The sequence below is a fragment of the Pogona vitticeps genome, chromosome 4 (assembly GCF_051106095.1).
Source record: "Pogona vitticeps strain Pit_001003342236 chromosome 4, PviZW2.1, whole genome shotgun sequence".
NCBI classification, from domain to species: Eukaryota; Metazoa; Chordata; class Lepidosauria; order Squamata; family Agamidae; genus Pogona; species Pogona vitticeps.
This window is the reverse complement of record NC_135786.1, coordinates 66,416,731-66,441,903: the sequence shown is the minus strand read 5'-3', so window position 1 is coordinate 66,441,903 and position 25,173 is coordinate 66,416,731. Positions and strand designations below refer to the sequence as shown.

At 40.3% G+C, this 25,173-nt stretch overlaps 1 protein-coding gene across 1 annotated transcript in view; it reads left to right on the top strand.

Annotated features, from left to right (window-relative positions):
* The window catches only part of LOC110076152 (BEN domain-containing protein 5), a 1,026,237-nt gene that overhangs the window by 900,817 nt on the left and 100,247 nt on the right, over positions 1-25,173 (top strand). Inside the window, exon 10 of the mRNA XM_020788091.3 lies at positions 19,842-19,994. Within this exon, the coding sequence (XP_020643750.2) occupies positions 19,842-19,994 (153 nt within the window). The remainder of the gene's footprint in view (positions 1-19,841; positions 19,995-25,173) is intronic.

Sequence of the window (25,173 nt, the reverse complement as noted above, 5' to 3'; positions counted from 1 at the left end):
TCCCAAAGAGTAGCTGAAGCTTAGATTTAAGTTTTGGAATTGGTCAGCCGTGAAAGGTGATGAAACAAACTCATGTAGCTTTCATAAGTGACTTGAGACCAGAGCAAGGGGATGCATCTCTCAACATTTTGTGATGAGGTGGTCCAATATCTCAGTCCATGAGCTGCCTAGGTGCCATCTGTGCAACTTCAATACAGTACAGCATTGCCTTTCTTCAGCCTTCTCACATTATTGCCATACAATACCCCAACTACCCCACCTTTCTGTTTCTGATATAGTGACAGGAGGGGAGGGGTTATTTGTTTTATTTTTTTAATATACTGTATATCTTTAAAAATGTGCCCATTATAATCCTCACAGCACACTTCACTGCCATTTTACAGTTGCCTTGCTAGCCTATCCTGTCTGCCTTCTTTTCCCCCCAAACTCCCTGTGTTTGATCACTTTTCCCTCCAAAAGTAAAACACTCCCTTCCCTCCAGTTACCTTGCACCCTAAGAAAGTTTAATGCCTTTTGCTACCCATTCCTAATACCTTTGGCCCATCTTCCCTCCCAATCCTTTATTCTCTCATCAAATGCTTCCCAGTCCTCTATGACACAACAACAACAACAACAACAACAACAACAACAACAACAACAACAACAACAACAACAACAACAACAACAACAACAACAACAACAGTATATAACTATACATTTTTTCTCTTCAGTGTAGTGCAGTGGATAGAATAATGGATTAGGATCTGGAGGCCTGGGTTCAAATCCCCTCTCAGTCATGGAAACTCACTGCAGAACTGGTAAAACCACTCCTTAAATACACTATGTCACTTGCCTTGGAAGCCCTGTTAGGGTCGCTGTAAGTTAACTCTGGCATGAAGACACATGTCAACAAATGTTTGTTTGTTTGAAACGTCTGCTGTTAGATAAGGGCTTCAGCCCGCAAACATCTTCTGTTGTCCTTCCATTTAGGAAAATTGAGAGCTCTGTATTCTGCATTTGAGAAAGAAGCGAGGGGGTGGATAGCTCAAATTACCTCAATATAAATGTAAATTTTGACTTTTCACATTTGACTTGAATATCTGTTTATTAAAAAAGAAAAGGGAGAGAGAATGAGAGAGAGAGAGAGATGTTTTCAAACCTGAAGCAATGAAAGAATCAAATTTCTTTCTAGCTGTTACTGATATATTTTCCACACAGTAAACTTTGCTTTCTTTGTGTTATTTTTTCACTCTGAGAAAAAGAGGTCATTAGGAAAAAACAGTCCTAGTCTAAGCTAAGCAGAGAAAGCACACTACAGTATTTGTTTAACATGCTTGCTTGCTTGCTTGGTCAGTTGCTGTTTTGCAATTTTATATCCCAGTAATTATAAATCTACAGGTTGAAGAGACAAATATAAACATCTGATTCACTGAGATACAGTATTTATTATTAAAAGGGTGGTGGTGATTCAATACTCCACAAGGGCAAAAATATAATTCACTACCCTAAAATGTATTCAGAGTGCAAAACTAAACCAAATAAAAAGGTTAAAAACTTTTTCATGAAGAACAAAAGCCATTTTTGCTACCCTTCGCCAAATTAAAGACTGTAACACCTAAGACTAACCAAGTTGTTCTGGCACCTCAGACAGAAAATTGCACAAGTGACTCTACGTGAGAATATTCTAAAAAATTACCACAGAGATAAATTAAATAACAATCATTTGTTGCCCTTTCCTGACATCCAAAATCAGCTGACCAAAGCAAATAAACAGATGAGCAGGGGAGTATGCAATTCCAGCTACATTAGAGGACAACAGTTGAAAGGGCAGGATCTCTACTATTTGTGAATGCCCTTAATTTGGTCGGCAATTTTGGCTTTTCAAGGTTATGGATGATGTGAAATTAAATTTGTTTATGTCCATTATTGCCTTTGTCCAGTCACATGAAGCCCAGTCACTCATTAGGTTATACTTGTGCAGAACTGTCAAACTGTTGTTCTCTGTTTAATACTTACAATACCAACCAACCACTGGTCATGGTGGGTATACCATGTTTCCCCGAAAATAAGACAGGGTCTTACATTAATTTTTCTTCCAAAAACACATTAGGGCTTATTTTCAGGGGATATTTTATTTTATAATCATGTTGTCTTCTTCTGGTCGCTGCACAATGGTGAAGGGCGAGGTTTGACTTAACTGGAGCTTATTTTTGGGGTAGGGCTTATATTATGAGCATCCTGAAAAATCATACTAGGGCTTATTTTCAGGTTAGGTCTTATTTTCATGGAAACAGGATATCTTATAGCATATATAGAGCAGTCCCTCAAGGAGGTAAGAGGGAGGGCTTGTAGACAAAGGGCCTTTTTGGCAGCTGCCTCCAGATTATGGAATGCCATCCCAATTGAGATTTGTCTGGCGCCGATGCTGATGACATTTTGGTGCCAGGTCAAAACCTTCTTGTTCCACAAAGCTTTTAATTGAAATAATATCAACTGTGAGTCCTGATGGCAATTTTTAGAGTATTTATTTTAATTGTATTTTAATTGTTTTATCTTTTTAGTGTATTTAATTGTTGTAAGCCACCCTGAGACCTTTGGGTAGTGTGGGAGGCATATGTCAAATAAATAAATAAATAAATAAATAAATAAATAAATAAATAAATAAATAAATAAATAAGTAAATGTCATTGCAAGTGAGGGACACCAGGTTACAAAGAACAGAGGAGAAAATAGAAAGAAACATGGGCCAATGGGAACTCTGCACTTTTTGTCAGATGTAGCTCTAACCTAAATAATATACTAAAGATGTAATCTCTGTCAGTTACTACAAAGCCAAAAACCTCTCCCTTAATATTTTAAAGAAAAGAAATTCCCTTCCAAAAGAATCTTGAATGAGGAGAGGTTTTACAGGAATTCTTATGGGATATACATTTCTTGTGTTTACCTCACTAGGGATGTGGCTGAAAAGCAATACAGTAGTGTAGTTTTTCGTTGTACGATATTCTCATTGTGCAGCTCCCTCCCCCTTCATGTTCCCAGGTAACTCCACAGATTTTTTTAAGATAAGTAAGTGTAGGTGGCCAGGAAAATGACACAATAGTGTACTGGGGGGGGATTTCTGGGTTTAATTTTGTTTTCTCCCTATATATTCTCTATTTATATTTATTTTATTTTAGTTCTATTTTATGGCTATTTTATCTTACTTTATGTTAAATTGTTTTGTTGTATTTATTTAAATTTGTCAATTGTAATGCCGATTGTTCTATGTTCCTCTTCTTGAATTATATGCACTTTAAATTATTTAATTTGATCATTGTTACTGTTTAGTGTAATACTATTTTGTTATATATGTTTGGTACTTTTTTGCTAAATCCTCATATCACGTTTCTGTTCAACTGTATTAATTCCCCCCTCCCCGGGCTTTCTCTGGTGTTCTCTCTGGGCTTCTTTCTTGCTGTTTGGTATGGAGTGGAAGGCTTACCCTCCCAGAGAGCGGCCATTGAACATCCGGGTGATTATGGGTAGAGGGAGATATGGTGCTGGCAGGGTCCTTACTTGTGTCAGAAGAACAGTGAACAGATGTTTGAAAGCTGTACACTGTTCTGGGACTCTTCCCAACTGTCAGTATTGAGGTAGCCAGATCAGCCTACCCTCCACTCTAAAATTGGTGCTGTTGAATGCCAGGTCTGTATCTAATAAATTCCGGATTACAGTATTTATGATCTTATTCTGGAAGAGGATGCAGACCTGACGTGCATAACCGAAACCTGGATTAGGAGGGAAGGGGGTCCTCCCCTGGCCCTTGTCTGTCCTCCTATGCCTATTAGGCATAGGCCAGAAAGTGATACTTAGACAATAGAATTTGGGGGAGTGGGGAAGGAAGGAGGGTTAGATCAGAACCAAGTCAATGAGCAGGGAAAAGGGGATTCCACAGGCAAATATATTTGCTAAATGCATTGATTGGTAAGCATATGGTTGTGTGTGAACGGTTCATAAAATACATATAGAAAACCTTCATGTTATGTGTCAGCTTTCGCAGTTGTTTTGTAGGTTAATGGAGCTTATTATTTTAAAACAAGTTTAAACGACCTGAACAAATAGTGTTGTGCTGCCAGTACTGCCATAGCAACTTTACTAGGTGCATTTTGATCTCTTTAATCTCTTCTCATCCAAGATTTCTCCAGCCCCACTCCATCTCAGTATGTTCGCACTTTTAAAAGGAAAGCAGTGTTTGCCTTTCTAACTACTTTCTTGTGTCTTTCCAGGAAGATTTGAAATATTCCATTTTGGTCACAAAGTCACAGGATCAATCAACTTAAATCTTAAAATGAATTTTTTGACCATAAGATCAGAGAATACATATGAACATTCAATTTGGATAATTATTGTTTGTTTCTCCCATAATCTCTGAGTTGGGGAGGTGGTCATAAGAGTGGTAGACACTTTACTGCAAACATTCTAAAATGGGCGGAAGCTTTCAGTAAAAAGAGCAAGTGCAAATTTTAAATCTGATTTTTTTCTTGTGATTAGAAACTTTCCTATGTGATTGGTACTGATAAATGTGATCGAAACTATCAATTCATCATCTCTTGCTCAAATCTAAGAGCTTTGTTCTTTGGTGATTTTACCATGATTCCTGCATTATAAATGTTCTTGTGAAATAGCTCATTTTTTATGGCTTATCTGAGTTTTACAGCTTTAACTATAGCCATTTCCAATGATATATATACCTTACGTGCCTGTGTAGTACCCTACATACTGATTGTATTTTGTCATATTGTGAGTAATAGATGTTAACTTTTTTTAATTGAAGAAGATGCTTGTAGACTCCCTACAAACCAACCAACGAACAAAGCCTGAAGTTGTAGATAGTTCCCTTTCTACATCTAAAATATGTTAGGAGATTTTTATGTTGCTAATAAAAATAACCACAGCTAAGCTTTTAAAGCTGGTGTCTGGAGACAGAGACAGATGCAGAATGTTGAAGGATTTGGAAAGGATGAAGAACCAAAATCTCTTGGCAGAGGGTTGCTATGAAATCACTAGCAGGTTGGCTTTTTCAGTGCAACAGCATCAGCACAGACAAAGTATGACTTTGGAAGGAATGATGACAGGATCAGATTCGAAACATCAGGAAAACCTCTTGCTTCAGCTCTGATAAGTGCAAAGGTAAAGGAAAATGATGTGAAGGATAGAGTTTATGTGTCTTCATGCCATCCTTGGCATTTTAAAACTTAGAATTTAAGTTACAGAGGAAAGTGAAGCTATATGATGACTTATTTCAGTAGACATTGCAAATACTATAAAAGACAAGGTGCTTAGAAATAATGTTTCAAAAATAAAAGAATTAAAAATAATGAAATAGACAGTGTGTTTTTGATGTGAAATTTGATTTAATAGAAACTGTTCAAGCTCCAATGCTTAACTGAATTATGTGAGTATTTATTGACTAGACTTAGGTTGCAATCAGATGGGCATTTGCCCAAGAGCTTGATCCAGTTTGTGGATTATTAATTCACTCCTTTTCCCAGTGACCGCACAACATATGTGCCATTGTGAACCAGCCCACTCTGATCAATGCCTACCCACAACTTTTTGGTTCCCTGTCAAGGCTACTGTTTTCGTGTGTAGGTAGGATTGCTCCAGCTGAAGCCTTGAAGGATTTTGAGCATAACCTTGCTAGCGTGTGAAATGAGTGCAATTGTATGGTAGTTGGAGCATTCTTTGACACGGCCCTTCTTTGGGATTGGGATGTAGACTGATCTTTTCCAATCCTCTGGCCACTGCTGCGTTTCCCAAACTTGCTGGCATATTGCGTGTATGACCTTAACAGCGTCATCAAAGAATGCTCCAACTACTGTACAATTGCACTTATTTCACAAGCTAGCAAGGTTATGCTCAAAATCCTACAAGGCAGGCTTCAGCAATATGTGGACCGAGAACTCCCAGAAGTGCAAGCTGGATTTCGAAGGGGCAGAGGAACTAGAGACCAAATTGCTAACATACGCTGGATTATGAAGAAAGCCAGAGAGTTCCAGAAAAACATCTACTTCTCCTTCAATGACTACACAAAAGTCTTTGACTGTGTGGACCACAGCAAACTATGGCAAGGTCTTAAAGAAATGGGAGTGCCTGATCACCTGTCTCCTGAGAAATCTATATGTGGGACAGGAAGCAATAGTTAGAACTGGATATGGAACAACGGATTGGTTCAAAATTGGGAAAGGAGTATGCCAAGGCTGTATATTGTCCCCCTGCTTATTTAACTTATATGCAGAATACATCATGTGAAAGGCTGGACTGGAGGAATCCCAAGTCGGAATTAAGACTGCCAGAAGAAATACCAACAACCTTAGCTATGCAGACAATATCACTCTGGTGGAAGAAAGTGAGGAGGAATTGAAGAACCTCAGAATGAGGGTGAAAGAGGAGAGTCCAAAAAATGGTCTGAAGCAAAACATAAAAAAAACAAAAACAACCCAAGATCATGGCCACTGTTCCCATCACCTCGTGGCAAATAGAAGATATGGAGGTAGTGACAGATTTTACTTTCCTGGACTCCGTGATCATTGCAGATGGTGACAGCAGCCATGAAATTAAAAGATGCCTGCTTCTTGGGAGGAAAGCGATGACAAACCTAAACAACATCTTAAAAAGCAGAGACATTACTTTGCTGACAAACGTCCCCATAGTCAAAGCTATGATTTTTCCAGTAGCGATGTATGGAAGTGAGAGCTAGACCATAAAGAAGGTTGACTGCTGAAGAATTGATGCTTTTGAATTGTGGTGCTGGAGGAGAGTCTTGAAAGTCCCCTGGACTACGAGGACAAACCTATCCATTCTGAATGAAATCAACCCTGAGTGCTCACTGGAAGGACAGATCCTGAAGCTGAGGCTCCAATACTTTGGCCATCTCATGAGAAGAGAAGAATCTCTAGAAAAGACCCTAATGTTGAGAAAATGTGAAGAGGAGAAGGGGATGACAGAGGACAAGATGGTTGGACAGTGTCATCGAATCTACCAACATGATTTTGACCCAACTCCAGGAGGCAGTGGAAGACAAGAGGGCCTGGCATGCTCTGGTCCATGGGGTCAGGAAGAGTCAGACATGACTTAATCACTAAACAACAACAACAACAACAACACATCATTGTTACTTTGAAACCACTTTAAAAAAAGAAGAAGCTCTTTCAATGCATTGCTGATCTCTGTATCAGTTGGCAACCTTTAAAAAGAAATGGAAAACTTTCTCTCTTTACCCCTCCACAGGTAAGCAGTAAGGAAGCTTTTCATTTTTCAAGGTCATTAAACCTCTTAAGTTAAGCACAGACAAGGAGACAGGTTTTTGTCATTTTTTTCCTTTTCATTTAAAGGAAAAGATCAGTCTAGATCATGCTAGAGTAACTTAATGATAATCTTAGAACTGCAGAGCTGTAAGGGACCCAATGGATCATCTAGCCCTTGTCAAGCAGGCAAAGTGAAGAATCAAACTCCCATCCTTTGACTCTGCAGTGAGATACTTAAACCACAGAGCTATCCAGCTGTCCTACTTCAGGTGCAGGATAATTGATGCTTGCATGTGGATGCAAAAATTGCCACAAATGACATAGCACACCTCAACGTGACAATGTTTAGACACCACAATCTAGACCAATCTAGGTTGGAATCGTTGCACTATGAAGTGGAAGAAACTTTTTAAATGTTAATTTAAAAAAACCCTGAAGAGGTAGAGAATATCCTACCTCTGAGTTTAAGAATGATAAACTACACAACAAACCATATATTATATACTACAAAATAAGTAATGTATATTGTGAGGGTTTGTACTTGGGATAGGTTCTATCACAAGCCACCAGCATGGAACTGATATGGGTCTTCCAGTGTTGTTTTATTGTATGCTGCCCAGCTCCCTGTACTCTGTTGTGTCACACATTCTGAATATGTATGCCTTTGTTAAGCTTAGAGTGCAGACATTTTGCAGGGTCATTGAGAGAAGGCCTGACCTCTAACTATGTGTTGCTGGCAGGGTCAGCTTATAAATAAGGACAGCTATGATGCATCAGATGAAAGTTCAGCCTAGTCCACCTTTTGTACCCACAGTGGCCAACCAAATGCCAATGAAAAGCTCCCCAGCATGACGTGAGTGCAACAGCATGCTCCCTGTACTGTTTCTTTGTAACTTTGAGAGCTATGCTGACTCTGAGAATGGAGGTAATATATTGATAATGACTATATAGCCTCTTGTACCTTTATCATCCATGAATGTCAGGGGCACATCGGAAGAGAGACCAGCTTCCCAAAGACCATGCCAGGACAAGGCTCCCCCCCCCTTTTCCCTTTTTTTAACCCTGAAAGAGAGTCATGGTGAACTGCTGAGAGCATCAGTTCCTGCCTTCATCTCATGGTGCAAGCAGAAGTACATCACTTCTCTCTGCTGTATTGCCCTGTACAGCCTTTCCCAGAACTTCCAATAGTTTGCAATAAGCAAAGATTTAGTGGAGGGAGGTGTGCATTTGCTTCTCAGGAGCCAAATCCATTTCCCCATCCATCAAATCTGGTATAATTTGCAAAATACTGGCAGAATGCTCTTTGTTTTCCTCTGACTAAAGAGTCTTTGAGGATGGAAATGTTTGAGTTTATTGTGCGGATATGTACTTTGTAAATGTAGGGCTAAGTACTGTACTTCTAGTTTTCCAGCATTTGGCAAGACTATAAGCTGTCTTGGGTAGCGTTGTATTGCCTGATTGGCAATACAATTTGACACATACCACCAGATGGGCTCACATATCAACCTTCTGTTTACAAGGAAAATAAATATCTAGTCCTTGTAGAAGACAAGACAGGTGAAAAAAATGTACAACCTGTCTTCTGCCCAATGGTTTTGTAAGAAGCTAACCTGCTACTATGTTCTAAGCATTTAGCCAATGAATTAGGCCTCTGGGAGTTTGATTGACATTTTCAGAGTCTCCCTTTTAGCTTTATAACTTGGCATGATATGCTTGCAGTGCAGGTATCCAGTTGTGACTCTGAAGTGCCTCTGGAGTCCCATGTTTCTCTGCAAGAGCTTTTACATCATTTCAGTAGCTTGAGAAGTCCTTTGTAGAGCTACTCTGTCTTTAGGTTGCAATCTATATTGTATCCACTTACCCAGGAGAACATCCCAGTGTGATTTCAGTGATACAATCATATACCTGTTTTGAGTGGACATGTATATGATTGCACTGTGGATTACATTTTAAGAAAGAAAATACCTTCATGATGAGGGTAAGATTTCTTCTTTAGAGGCATTTGATCCTCGTGTCTGTCTTTGAAAGTAAGTTCCAAGTTAGAGAAATATGAATTCATTCTGTCATTACTGTATCATCACTAATAATTGCACACTTCTCCTTTCAACAATGCTGGAGTTAGGGGTGCTGGACCCCAATGTAGTTCAAAATTTGTGTGTCCCCTCAAACATAACTACAAAGCATAAACAGTTGATTCACATGCACAAACACACAGAATAATTCTCTCTATTGGAATTCTCTTCTATAGCATTGATAATCCTTTCTGTACAGTACTGTGTGTAATGAGCCTTAAAGGTCCTTATGACCCCTGATTTAGAGGATGAATTGAAGATGTTGTGTTGGGGGCAAGTAGATAACTTTATTTATTTATTTATTTTGCTTTTACCCCGCCCATCTAGATTCTAAACAAATCTACTCTGGGCAGCTTACAGTCCAAGCAATATAAAACGAAGAATTAAAACAAACAATATCAAAAGAGAGAGAGAGAGAGAGAGAGAGAGATTATCAAAGTCAAGGTGTCAAAACACAAGAAACTAAGTGATGGAAGGGGGGAAGGCCTACTTGAAGAACCAAGTCTTCAGCTTGTTCTTGAAAATTCCCAGCGAGGGTGCCAGGTGAATCTCAGGGGGCAAGATGTTCCAGAGGTGAGGGGCCACTGCCGAGAAGACCCGGTTTCTAGTTCTCCCCTTCCAGGCCTCTTTCGGGTTCAAGCCCCTCAGCTGCCCAGCCAGGCTAGATCGAGTGACATGAGTAGAGCTAGGTGGGAGCAGGCGCTCTGCCAGGTATCAAGGCCCTACACCATTTAGGGCTTTATATGTAAGCAATAATACCCTGAAGTCAATGCAGAAATGAATGGGCAACCAGTGTAAGGCTGCCAGAGTCGGGGAAATGTGACAATATTTTTCCCCCTGGTTAATAGTCTGGCGGCCATATTCTGGACCAGTGGTTCTTAACCTTTGTTACTCAGATGCTTTTGAACTGCAACTCCCAAAAACCCCAGTCAGGACAGCTGGTGGTGAAGGCTTCTGGGAATTGCAGTCCAAAACTCCTGAGTAACCCAAGGTTAAGAACCAGTGTTCTGGACCATTTTGGCATCAATCTCAAGGGCAGCCCCACATAGAGCGCATTACAGTTGTTTAATCTTGAGACTATGAGGGCATGTTGAACTCATGAGGTTTGGGTGACCGGGGCACAGTATTTATTGAATAGTTATTTATTGAATATTTATTTATATGTTGAAAAAAATCTGTATATAACCAAAACTGCACCACTTGAACCCATTTAATTCAAGCAAAAAGTATACATAGAATTTTGAAAATGTATTGCCATATATAAACCATTTCCCCTCCATTAGCTCAGCATTCTTTTACAGAAAGTCTAAGTCTGTTCCTGTTTCCACAGATATGGGCATGTGGCTGAGCCAGAACTTCAGATCACAACCGCCAGATTCCCCCATGCACTGGGCAAGCCAGCTGGTGGATTCTAGATGATGTAGTTAAAAAAAAGTAACTTTCCCAAGCTTCTGAGCATAGGTTCAGTTAATCTCTTTTGGACTCATTGAAGATTGGAGATGGTCCATATAGCTGTTAGTGGCCAGCATCACATTACTTACATACACATCTTATTCCTCCTCATACATCAAGTCATGTGGCTTGTGCATAATGACGAATACAAGTGTTGGCTTCTTAATGAATGGCAATTTGCTGCTGGAATTTACACTGGTTTGACATTTTTGTGCACCCAAGTAACAGGTTTCTGGCAATTTTGTCTGTAGACAAAATTGTCTATTTCACATTTTGAGCTGGTTTAATGGGTAGATGGCAAGGCGCCATATCCTGGAAGACCTTTGCCAACTGCTGCTTGGTCTTCTGGCTTCCTTCTCTTCTCCTTAACAGTGACACTGTCTGTATCCATTCTTTCCCCTCCCTTTATCGCTTTGTACCAGCAGATAGCTTTCATCTGCACCTCATGCCCCACTGGGCATTTCTCTGACCTCTTCTTGCCTTTCTCTCTTACCATTTTCCTCACCTTGCACCACTTTTTATTCCGCTGCAGTATAGTAGCATAACTGCACAAGGTGGCCAGGACTGCTTTGAACAGAGGGCAGACAGGCTGGATTTGGTGCCAAGGGAGAACCGAAGAGGAGAGGAAGAGCAGATAAGACATGAGAGGTGGAGAAACCAGTGGTAGAGGAGATATTGAATCAAAATATCTATGGAAAACACAACACTTGTTTCTGATGGATAACGTTAATGTTAGAAAGCATCAAAGGGAGAATCCAGATCCATTTTTTAAACGAAGTCAGAGGGATTTGCATGAATGTAAATAATATATAAATGAAGTGACCCAGATTGGGGGGAATAGAATATGACACCCCTTCACAGTTTGCTGCCTTGTTGTGGGGAAGGAGCTTGAGTAATTCAGAGAAGCTATGGGCTATGCCGTGCAGTGACACCCAAGATGGACAGGTCATGGTGGAGAGTTCTGTCTAAATGCGATCCACCTGGAGTAGAAATTGGCAAGCCACTCCAGTATCTTTGCCAAGAATACCCCATGATCAGAAACAAAAGGCTAAAAGATATGACGCTGGAAGATGAGCCCCTCAGGTCGGAAGGTGTCCAACATGCTACTGCGGAAGAGCGGAGGACAAGGACAAGTAGCTCCAGAGCTAACGAAGTTGTTGGGCCAAAGCTGAAAGTACGCTAACCTGCAGACATTTCATGGAAGTGAAATGAAAGTCTGATGCTGCAAAGAAAAATACTATGTAGGAACCTAGAATGTAAGATCTAAGAACCTTGATAAGCCCGATGTGGTCAAACAGGAGATGGCAAGAATAAGCATTGACATCCTGGGCGTCAGTGAACTAAAATGGACAGGAATGGGCAAATTCAATTCAGCGATTACCATATCTACTATTGTGGGCAAGAATCCTGTAGAAGAAATGGAATAGCCCTCATAGTCAACAAAAGACTGGGAAAAGCTGTACTGGGATACAATCTCAAAAATGATAGAATGATTTCAATAGGAATCCAAGGCAGACCTTTCAACATCACAGTAATCCAAGTTTATGCACCAACCACTGATGATGAAGAGGCTGAAACTGACCAATTCTATGAAGACTTACAATAGCTCCTAGAACTGACAGCAAAGAAAAATGTTCTTCTCATTCTAGGGGACTGGAATGCTAAAGTAGGGAATCAAGAGATAAAACAAACAGGGAAGTTTGGCCTTGGAGTTCAAATAGAAGCAGGGCAACGGCTGATAGAGTTTTGTCAAGAGAAAAAGCTGGTCATCGCAAACACTCTTTTCCAACAACACAAGAGGCGACTCTACACATGGAAATCACCAGATGGGCAATACCAAAATGATTATGTTCTCTGCAGCCAAAGATGGAGAACCTCTATACAGTCAGCAAAAACAAGACCTGGAGCTGATTGTGGCTCTGATCATCAGCTTCTTGTAGCAAAACTCAAGCTTAAATTGAAGAAAGTAGGAAAAACCACTGGGCTAGTCAGGTATAATCTAAACCTTATGAGTACACAGTGGAAGTGAAGAATAGATTTAAGGAACTAGATTTGGTGGACAGAGTGCCTGAAGAACTATAGCTGGAGGCTCATAACATTGTACAGGAGGCAGCAACAAAAACCATCCCAAAGAAAAGGAAATGCAAGAAAGCAAAGTGGCTGTCCATCGAGGCCTTACAAATAGCGGAGAAGGGAAGGGAAACCAAATGCAAGGGAAATAGGGAAAGTTATAGAAAATGGAATGCAGACTTCCAAAGAATAGCAAGGAGAGACAAGAGGGCCTTCTTAAATGGACAGTGTAAAGATATAGAGGAAAATAATAGAAAGGGAAAAACCGGAGATCTGTTCAAGAAAACTGTAGATATTAAAGGAACATTTAATATCTAAAGGAAAAGATGGACATGATAAAGGACAAAACTGGTAGGAACCTCACAGAAGCAGAAGACATCAAGAAGAGGTGGCAAGAATACACAGAGGAATTATACCAGAAAGATCTGGATGTCCCAGACAAGCCAGAGAGTGTCGTTGCTGACCTTGAGCCAGAGATCCTGGAGAGTGAGGTCAAGAGGGCCTTCGAAAGCATGACTAACAACAAGACCAGTGGAGGTGATGGCATTCCAGTGGAATTATATAAAATCTTAAAAGATGCTGCTGCTAAGGTGCTACAGTCAATATGGCAGCAAGTTTGGAAAACTCAGCAGTGGGCAGAGGACTGGAAAAGATCAGTCTACATCTCAATCCCCAAAGAAGGACAGTGCCAAAGAATGCTCCAACTACCGTACAGTTGCACACATTTCACACACTAGCAAGGTTATGCTCAAAATCTTACAAGGTAGGCTTCGACAGTATGTTGACAGAGAACTCCCAGAAGTACAAGCTGGATTTTGAAAGGACACAGGAACTAGTGACCAAATTGCTAACATGCACTGGATTATGAAGAAAGCCAGAGAGTTCCAAAAAAAAATCTACTTCTCCTTCATCGACTATGCAAAAGCCTTTGACCATTTGGACCCAGCAGACTATGGCAAGTCCTTAAAGAAATGGGGGTGCCTGACCACCTTATCTATCTCCTGAAAAAACTATACGTGGGACAGGAAGCAACAGTTAGAACTGGATATGGAAAGAACTGGATATGAAATGATCGGTTCAAAATCGGGAAAGGAGTACGACAAGGCTGTATATTGTCTCCCTGCTTATTTAACTTATATGCAGAATACATATAATACATACATATATGCCGGAAGAAATACCAACAACTTCCGATATGCAGATGATACCACTCTGATGGCAGAAAGTGAGGAGGAATGAAAGAACCTCTTAATGAGGGTGAAAGAAGAGAGCACAAAAAATGGTCTGGAGCTCAACATCAAAAAAGTAAAATAAGATCATTTCCAGTGATCTCATCACCTCCTGGCAAAGAGAAGGAGAAGATATGGAGGCAGTGACAGATTTTACTTTCTTGCACTCCATGATCACTGCAGATGGTGACATCAGTCATGAAATTAAAAGACACCTGCTTCTTGGGAGGAAAGTGATGACAAACCTCGACAGCATTTTGAAAAGCAGAGACATCAACCTTGCCAACAAAAGTCCGCATAGTCAAAGCTATGGTTTTTCCTGTAGTGATGTATGGAAGTGAGAGCCGGACTATAATGAAAGCAGACCACTGAAGAATTAATGCTTTTGAATTGTGGTGTTGGAGGAGGCTCTTGAGAGTCCCCTGGACTGCAAGGAGAACAAACCTATCCCTTCTGAAGGAAATCAACCCTGAGTGCTCACTGGAAGGACAGATCCTGAAGTTGAGGCTCCAATACTTTGGCCATCTCATGAGAAGAGAAGACTTCCTGGAAAAGAGCCTGACATTGGGAAAGAGTGAAGGTGAGAGGAGAAGGGGATGACAGAGGATGAGATGGTTGGGCATTGTCATCAAAGCGACCAACATGAATTTGACCAAAATCTGGGAGGCAGTGGAAGACAGGAGGGCCTGGTGTGCTCTGGTCCATGGGGTCACAAAGAGTTAGACACAACTTAATGACTAAACAACAAAGAATATGACAGTCCTAACTGTGGTGAATGCTGATATTAGATCTTGAAATCACTTGCAAAGTTCAAGGACTTGAGATAAGTTCTTTGATATTTGTTTCCTCCCACTTACTTCTATAATACTTTCCCTGATGAAGAGATCTGCCATCTTGAATGCTTACACATTTTTGGTTGGTCTAATAAAGATACCACTGTAATGTGGATTTTGAAATTGAGTTCTAAACTAGACATTTCTCAAAATGTAGACAAACAAGACTGGCAAAAAGGGATCCAATGTTGATAATATTAAGATACAAGGTATTTGTGGGGAAATAATCATAACTAGAGATGGAGACGACTCACCATTTTGGCGACTAGTCCTGCTTTGTGAGTTGTCAAAAGGTGACGACTCACGAAGCACAAAGTTGCCCCCATGAACGATTAATAACAAATTTATTTGTGGATTCATGGTGGTTACTAAAAAAAGTAACTGACCTCAGAGACTAATCGAGAGGTTTCCCAAATGCACATTCATTCAGAATCTTGAAAGCAAAAAGCAGTCAGTCTGAGCAGAGAAATACCAGAGAATGGCTAAAGCTGACCTTCCACCCAAAATGGCAGCTTTGTAAGACTTGTTTTTATTAAATTAAAATGGTCAGAGATTAATTAAACCTAGTTATGTATAGTGTGCTCCTATCGTTATATCCCAAAGCCATGATATATACTGTACTTACCTCTTAGAGTTAACAAGCTAAAGCAACATGGCATATTATGTTCATATGAAGAACTGCCATTGACTAGATTTTTCGTTATGTGCAGATGTTAATGGGTAATAATAACCTCAGTATTCATCCTTTTTTGCACGGAGACAGAAGTTCTTTTATGGCAGTGATAGGTAATAGAATATATCTTTTATTTACAGTCAGTTCTTGCTCATATTGGATAATCCTGATTTCCTATCACCATGACTTCATGGACCATGAAGACTGAGCACTGTAGGGTACAATAATGCTTTGCAGAATGCATAGGAAAATAGAAGTTTAAAAAGAAAAACACAGTCTAAATCACATTTAGCACTAACCTCGTGTTCTACCTACTTTCTCTTTTGTTCAAAGGAAAATAACTGTCAAGTGAGGTATATTGTTAACTCAATGCACTGAATATTCTAGAAGGAGAAGTAAGAATGATAACTTCCCCCTCCCCACTTCTTTCTCAGTATCTGGGTAAAGGAAGTTCAGTATTATAGTCAAGAATTAATAAAATCCGTATTGAAGTGACAGCTGGTTGATAGAACTACCTTTCCTTACCCTGCTTTCCTCTCTAGTGGCCTATGTTTGGGGCTACATATACATTTCTTTCTTTTTTTGTTTTATAGCTTTTATTGATTTGTTTTTTAAAAAGCTCTGTGCTTAAAAAACGTAATTGCACTGGGACATAAACTACTGTCATAGGAGCATTAGCTGTTAGTATCGTTTTTCCTTGGGCTGTTTAATTAATGATCTTCCAAAAACATTTTACTTATGAAATGGAAATGTAGAAGGGAACCAAATACTACATGACATGCACAAGAAAAGGATTTAAAAGCTGAAGAATGAAGTCAGGGCCTGAGATACCCTATTCTGTAATGTCTCAAAAATTCAACTTTTGTTTTCTTTTTGGTTCAGCAACACATTTTAGTTTCAGACTTCGTTTCAATGGGCAAAATAGACTTCAGTCTAGATGGGCAGGATATAAAACAAACAAACAAACAAACAAACAAACAAACAAACAAACAAACAAGGAAGGAAGGAAGGAAGGAAGGAAGGAAGGAAGGAAGGAAGGAAGGAAGGAAGGAAGGAAGGAAGGAAGGAAGGAAGGAAGGAAGACCAGCTTAGTAGGACTTTGGTTTGACATGGTTTGCAAACAAGACTAGTTCAAGACACTTTGATGCCTGACACTGAGAACCCATTGGTTCCTATTTCCAGTTCCACAATCCTGGTGTTTGACTCTTACTTCATCAGTGCTAGTGGATCAGCAATGTCCGCCATGCCTGACAGAGATGGATTTAGGATGGTTTACGACAAACTGCACAACACACACAGCTCTGTCTTCCTGCAGTTTGCCACTTCCCTTCTTGTCCCTTAACCTCTCTCACCTGATTGGAAACAATGACTTATGACAGCTAAACATTATATGTATATGTTCTGCCTGATCATATGACAGCTAGAAGTAGGAAGAGGATGTGGATGTGCATGCAGTGTTCCCTAACCTCACTGTGTAGAGCAAATAGGTCTGAACATGGTTTTTATTCTTAAATTATCACAGTGCCACTTGCTTCCATACATTTTGGTTTATTGCTAAGAAGCAAACTCTAGGCAGCAGTTTCAACAAACTGTTAGTGGAAAAGCTCCATTTACAGAAGGTCCCTCTTCCTTTTGAGGTGGGTAATTTTTCACTCCCCCACCAATCACCTGTTCAGCAGAATCCTTTGATCTCCTCCTATGCATCATATTCAGGGGACTGCAGGGGGTCCCATGGGAAGAAGCTGATGGGGAAGCCCATTTAAAGAAACCCAGTTTTGTACATGACTAAATCTGGATCCACCCCTATTTGCATGAACAACATTGTCTGTTCAGCTTTAGCAAGGTACCAAGTCATCCAGTGGTTTCCTTGTATTAACAGAAAGAGGCTTCCATGAATGGAAGGACACCACCATATTCATTGGAATCTGCTGACCAATGCCTTATAGTAATTATACCTGATAAATCATATGTTTATTTTATATAAAATGATTTTTTATAGATGAGGTGTAAAGTCAGGATATATTATTTTTCTTTGGGGTGGGTGGGATACATTGTTTAGCTTAATTCAGCTCTGCCACCATGTTCCAAAATAGCCTTCCACTTTCATATCTTCTTGTGACACAGTGAATACAAGCAGTATGGAGTGCAAAGCAAGTGTAGAATAGTAGAATAAATAACTCTGTTGCCATTGGCCATTATAAGGTGTGAGACCCGAGGCGAGGCTATAGAAGTGCTCGCTGGAGTGTCATCCTCCTTTAAGAGAGAGAAGGAGACCCAAACGGAATCTACGGCTACCCGCGTCGCGGTCAAGCACCAGGGAATAGACACCTGTGACTTGGAACAGGGTTTGACGAGACTGTCGGTGGCCACTCAGACAGGACTAGAAAAGGCAGGAACAAGGGTGAAGGAGCAACCGTTGGTAGAGGCAGGACATGGGGTAATATAAAAGGAGACCAAGACACCATTCCTGGGGGTTGGGAACTAATATGAGTTGAGGATCCCTGGACAGGGAGGTGCGAGAAAGTGAGAGTGCCTTGAAAGGAGGCTGATTACAGGAGAAGAAGGGGATTGCCTCCCAAGCCGTCTTATTGGGGGGAATCCGAGGCCAGAGAGTGGCGGAGGTGCTTGAGAGAGGAGAAAGAAGCGGTAGAAAGGGAAGAACTTGAAAGAAGGGCATGGCGTCTGGAGGAGGCTTGCCGGAGGAGGTATTTACCGGACCTTGGGACCCCTATGCAGAGGAAATCGACCCCTTTGAACATGAGAGGGGAGATGAGGAAACATTACCCCTGATTGAGGTGGACATTGACAATAAAGACCAGGGTGATGCCAACCCTTTCATCAAAGGACCCTGGTATGATCCAAGTTACAATCCTTTCTTACAAGATTTATGGACACCCTCGTTTGACCCATTGGCGATGAGAGATAAGAACCAAGACAAGTTTAATGTTGATACTTCTTTATTTGATGTTCTAATAAACCCCAGTTCTCTTTTTCAAAAATCTGAGCATCCTGTGTTTGTGTCTGATCAGCCTGAGGTTAATCCTGAACCCTCACATAAGGCCAGCAGAGCACCTTTTAGTTCCAAACAATAATCTTCCACAAATATTTGTGTTCTGTTAACACTGTCTTTGCAGGATGCATGAATGAGAAGAATAGTACAGTAGTTCCTTTTTAAATATATAATCATAATCATTATTAAAAGTGACTCAGAAAAAAGGAACACATAGAATAGTGAAAGATTGCTTGATAGTTGGTCCCTTCCCACTATTCTAATTGTGTTCTGGCTAGAAGCTAGGAAGTATCAAGGTAGGAATATTCTCAAAGGAAATGCGGATGATTAATTGAGATGATGAATGTATTCCTCAGCATTTTGGATAAGTAAACAAAGGCTGTGGTGCCACCTGATTATTTTACACATTTTTAGAACCATTGCATTTCCCACAAAACCAGAGAGCTCAAGTAGCCAATGGGCACAGATACAAACTTGCAAAATTTATGCCGCAGGGTGAGACATATTATTGTGTTGCTTCATGCCATCTCCTTGGCTGAAATGACCCCCAAACCTTAGCACCTTGTTCATGGGCTACAAAGTTAGAGGGCATTCTGGGAGTGAGGGCAAACAGAAGCAAAGTGGAACAATAGAAACAATAGAAATCACATTTAGAAACAATAGAAATCACAATCCAAGTGTCAGGTTTTTTTGTTTTGTTTTCTTCACAGTACTGGAGAAAGAGTAGTCCAAATCAGAGAGGGCACAGAATTTGGAAATGCAAGTTTTTTTTGGGGGGGGGATTCTTATCTGAAGAATAAAGATGTGAATTAACTCCTCATGTTACTTGATATGGTCTGAGATAAAGGGATTAGGTAAACTGAATTCTAGAATTCTTATTTGTTAGAGAAGTAGAATCAAGTCCTTCTTTTCCTCTTCTGTAGATGTTTCCAGGTAGGATAAATCATGTAATCCTCTTGGGGAAGAAGGTAAAATTTGCATCTGAGCATGAGAGAAGTTGAGAGAAGATCTTAAGGATAAACATCTGTATGGGAGTGTCAGTTTTAAGTCTGCATATGCCACTTTGAAAAAGACTTGAAGCAATCTCTAATTGGTATACTGTGCTGTCTTCATTCTAGCCCCTGCATTCCTGTCCCTGAATGTTTTCATTTTCAGGATGGCATTGTTGCTTTTATAGACGGATTCCCAGTTGAAATACATTTTCAATTTATCTTATGTATGTGTATTTCCTTGACAGAAAGTTACCCTGGAATTCTATATCGACATCCATGCTCACTCCACTATGATGAATGGCTTTATGTATGGGAACATTTTTGAAGAGGAGGAAAGATTTCAGAGACAAGCTATTTTTCCCAAGCTACTCTGCCAGAATGCTGAAGACTTCTCCTTTGTAAGCAACATTCCTTTTACTGCTTTCCCCCCTTGTTTCATATATATATATATATACTGCCTATTCACACAACTCCTTCAGGCCATTAAACTCTTTAAGCAACCACTAAACTCTAGCCAACTTTGTGGATGTTACTACCATTCACTGATATGGATTTACTCTCAGTGAGGCAGCAGGATTCCCAGAACTGGCTCAGAGGATAGAAATCTGCACACACAAACATTGGGATAGACTCTGCATGGAACTTAAAGGATTTTCTTAGTGTTTCATATTTACTTTTTGTTTGCTTGATTTATATCCCACTTTTCTCTCTGTACCAGGGATCCAAGGTGGCTAAAAAACATTTAAAATAGATTGTATATGTTTGTAATTTATTATTATGCATCTATTTATTGATTCCTTCTTTAATTTTATACTCCAAACATAGTTTGCTTGGGAAAGCAAACAGTAACAGAGTCTAGATTTAAAAAAAAAACCTTGACTGAAAATATAACATAAAATTTAAGACAAATATACAGTATTCAAAAACACAATTAAAATGCAACAATGAAAGACACAGGCAGCACCCAACCATTTAGACCCATTTCAAAAGCAGAGCAGCTAATATCGTGAAGGTCTAATTAAATAAAAATGTCCTTATCTGGTGGTGGAAGTACAAAGGAAAGAGACATGTAGCCTACACTCTTTCAGCAGGGAGTCTGAGAGAAACCATCAAGAAGACATCAGTTTTAACATCCATCTTCTGAAAACAAGAGGCCTGAGCATGCATCACATTTTCCTCATAATGTAGCCGTATGGTCAGACAACTTAGTGTAAGTGGATTATCCACTGATGTAAACTGAGAGATTTTTTTGACATAGGTGAACCCCACACCCCAATAAAGGATGTAGCCACATTATGTTCCTTGCTAGCTGAGTGTATGCTTTTGTGACTAGACTGACATTTTATAACCTTGACACATAAAGTTAACTGGGCTTAGAGGCCCTGAAAATCAACTATCTTACGGGTCCTCGATTTCTGTGATTTCTGTGGACTGCAAGCAGGCTTAACTTTATTTGGAATTGCACCATATGCCTACATGTTTGCTGCACAGAACAACTGAGAGAATGGATTCCTCAGGTTCAGAAACAATAGCATATTAAACTTAGGAAGGCATGTTCATCCAAAGGCCAAGCCACTGAACCAGTGGTTCATGCCCATCTCTATCCAGGAACTTTTGACTGACACTGATCAGTTTCTCTGTGAATTTCTTGGTCACAAAGAATGTCCTATTTCCATACGCAAAGTGAAGCTAAGAGTTCCTCTTTAGATGAAGAAATGCCCTCTATATTAATAGAAATTGTTGTCATTTGCAGTCCTAAAAAGGACCGTTGGGTCATTTTCCTCATCAGCAACACAATTCCAGCCACTGATTTTTATTTAGTGTTGCATTATTCCAGTCACAGCTAACGTTGCAATCTTTGAAGACTTTGAAAACCAAAGGAAAGAAAGAAAACTAAAGGGTCTCACACTTCACAGAAAACAGGAACTCACAAAAGCAGCTGAGTTTGCATATTGGAAGCAAACCAATCAACAAAAATAAATCCACTTGCTGGCTGGCAAAAGCCAGTCTGAAGGGTTCCATGAGAAGGGGGGATGGGTTTCAGAGATTTTCTGTCTCACATGCCAAAAGGACTACAGTAGCTTAGCATACTATGTCCTTTGACATAGGGAAGAGGCTCCACTTTGGGCATCAAAACATCTTGGGTCAGCCCTGATTTTATTTAGTAAATTGCCTGTGCTCAGAGCTAACTAACAACATGTAGAAATTACTCCAGCTCCCACAAAAAAAGATGAAAATAATAAAACAGCATCTATCAAAACATTTTATTTATTTATTTATTTATTTATTTATTCAATGTTTACCCCTCCCCTCTAGACAACATCTACTCGAGGCGGCTTCTGTTTGTAGGACAGAATGGTCTAGGTATAGTATTACACACCTTGATTCGGGACATACCATATGCTACTTTTGCCTCAGGTAACAAAATGTTTTGGGCAGCCCAGACCATAATTCCTGGTCAGTGGCTATGCTGGTTGGGGCTCATGGCAGTCTAACATCATGTGTACCATTTCTCATTCCTGCCTTGATTCTTGTGTACAAAGGGAGTAAGTCAGGTTATTCATGCAGTGATGTGCTCAACTGAATATTTCTGTTTTTATGTTCCCTTCCCCCAAAATTTTTGTTACAGCATCCAATTGGGGTTGGGGGGAGATAGAGAGAGAGAGAGAAAAAAAAAAATTAAAAACAGGACATTTTAAAGTGGGATCCTAAATTGGCCATCTTTAGCTTTCTGCTCAAAGATAATGGCAAATATTAACAAAATGACTGTTTATATTTTATAGATTGTTCCAAAGCATTCTTAGGGGCCTGGCTGCGTGGAAGAAGTAGGTTGTGACCAATCACATCCCCAGAAAGAGCACTCATTTTTTCAGTGGGCGCAGTGGCTGAAAAAACAAAGTGTCACTGTCTTCCTATATATCACTGCTAGGTTGTAGAAACACCTGGGGAACACTACAGATCAGGTATCACATGCAGAGTGTAGTCTTTGTACAACCAGATTTTAGAGTAACATTCAAGTAGCTCATGCTTGAAACTCAGTCCATAATTTTCTGATTGAATTAGAATAAGCCATTCAAGTGACCATCTACAGGGTGTTGTTTTTGAAGCAAAAGGCTGTGATATGCCTGAGTTTGAACTGAGATTCAGTTCTGTAAGTTGCTGGAAGAAATCCCTTTTGAGTCTAGTCTCACTGTCAGACAAATGCCTGCTTCACCAGTAATTCCCATTTTGCAGCAAACATGCTATTAGTGTGGGACTTACTCCTAGGAGCTCACATTCAAAATGCTTGTTCATTATTAATGGAATATGAGCTTTTGACATCAAAGGGGATCTATTATGTATGCTAAACACTGAAGCAGAAGATGGTGGGGGGAGGGGCAAAAAGAACCTGCATTTCATGTCCTCTCTGTGCTTTTGTCCCTTGTAAATCAATCAAGCTTGACAGATACTTTAAGGAGAGTAATCTTTTCAATGATACTGTCAATGGAGAACATAATGGAACATTGTCTTGATGCTGTGTGAAGACATGAAGCTAGTCAATTATGGACAACACTTCAGGCAGCCGCCAGTTTTCACTTGAAGCTATTCTAGGGAAGCATTCTAATCCTTACAAATGGCTGCCGTTATACACAACATAAATGAGACCTCCTGAAGCTTCAGAAAAATAATTAGCTACAACAGTAGCCCATTCCCACACTTCTCAAACGTCAGCATGATCACATTAACAGTGTAGTTCTGTGTCCTTCTGGAGCGTTCAGTGCCTGCTGTGTATTTATATACACAGCTTTCTAATTGTCACTGCTTTGTTCCTCACACCCACAAAAGCTTATACTGAGAGTGTCATATCTGCACATCTCTTGAACAAAGAAATCCCAGTAGCCCAGCTAACTGTATTCCCTGCTGTTCTTTCCTCTACAGCACAAAATGCTGGAGCTTGTTTATGTAGAAGTTGAGAATATTAAAGCCATACCAATATACCCAGGATTGTACAGGCACATTGAGTCAGGACTATATGCAAACAGGGAGGGACTAGCCTACTAGGTGCTGGGGAGTGCCCAAAGGACAGTCCCTATACTCAGGTTATACTAGCATGTCACCAGCAAAGAATAAAATGGTCCAGCAATATTGTCTGATTATATGAAATATTCATAATAGAAGTTTATCCACTAATCCTACATTCTTTAAGTGAAACCTCTGCAGATTTTTTTGTAGCACACCTTTGCTAATGATAACCCATCCAAACACAATGTGAGATATATGAACAGCAGATTAAAAATAACCAGAAAATGAGGCTATTATTTGGAGCAATGAACTTTGTGAAGAGTGGAAGTCATTCAAGTCTTGCCGTAAGTTAGTTCCTCCCTATTTAACATAATACATTTTCAAACTGCGGATGGAGTCTGAGAAACAGTGAGTCAGAAGTTCCCAGCATAATTTCCAGTATGAATCATGCCTTTGGAACTGCAACAGAAGGTGTCTATCTCCGGACTAGATCAGACAGAAAGCTCTTTAATCTCTCTAGACTGAGAGCGAGGACCAAAGTCCAACTGAAATGCATACGGAACTTCCTCTTCGCAGATGATGCAGCCATTGTTGCCCATTCTGCTGAAGACCTCCAACAACTCATGAATCGTTTTAGCAAGGCCTGTCAAGACTTTGGACTAACAATCAGCCTGAAGAAAACACAAGTCATGGGCCAGGGTGTGGACTCACCTCCCTCTATTACCATCTCCACACAAGAATTGGAGGTTGTTCATGACTTTGTACCTTGGCTCAACCATCTCTGACACCCTCTCTCTAGATGATGAGCTGGATAAATGCATTGGGAAAGCAGCTACCATGTTCTCAAGACTCACAAAGAGAGTACGGCTCAATAAGAAGCTGACGACACATACCAAGATCCAGGTCTATAGAGCCTGTGTCCTGAGCACACTCCTGTACTGCAGTGAGTCCTGGACCCTTTGTGCACGGCAGGAGAGGAAGCTGAACACCTTCCATATGCGTTGCCTCCAACGCATTTTTGGTATCACTTGGCAGGACAAAGTTCCAAATAGAGTAGTTCTAGAACGAGCTGGAATTTTTAGCATATTTACATTACTGAAACAGCGATGTCTACGTTGGCTTGGGCATGCCGTGAGAATGGCTGATGGTCGGATTCCACAAGATCTCCTGTATGGAGAATTAGTACAGGGAAATCGCCCCCAAGGGAGACCACAGCTTCGATACAAGGACATCTGCAAGCGGGATCTGAAGGCCTTAGGAATGGATCTCAACAGATGGAAAATCCTGACATCTGAGCGTTCAGCCTGGAGGCAGGCAGTGCATCATGGCCTCTCCCAATTTGAAGAGACCCTTGTCCAGCAGGCCGAGGCAAAGAGGCAGTTACGAAAGCAGCAAAATCAGGGAACTGGACAGGGGACAGATTGGATTTGTCTTCAGTCTGGAAGGGATTGTCACTCTTGAATTGGCCTTCTCAGCCACACTAGATGCTGTTCCAAGTCCTCGATACAGAGCACGATACCATAGTCTTTCGAGACTGAAGGATGCCAACGATTGATAGGCTACCTGTATGCACTG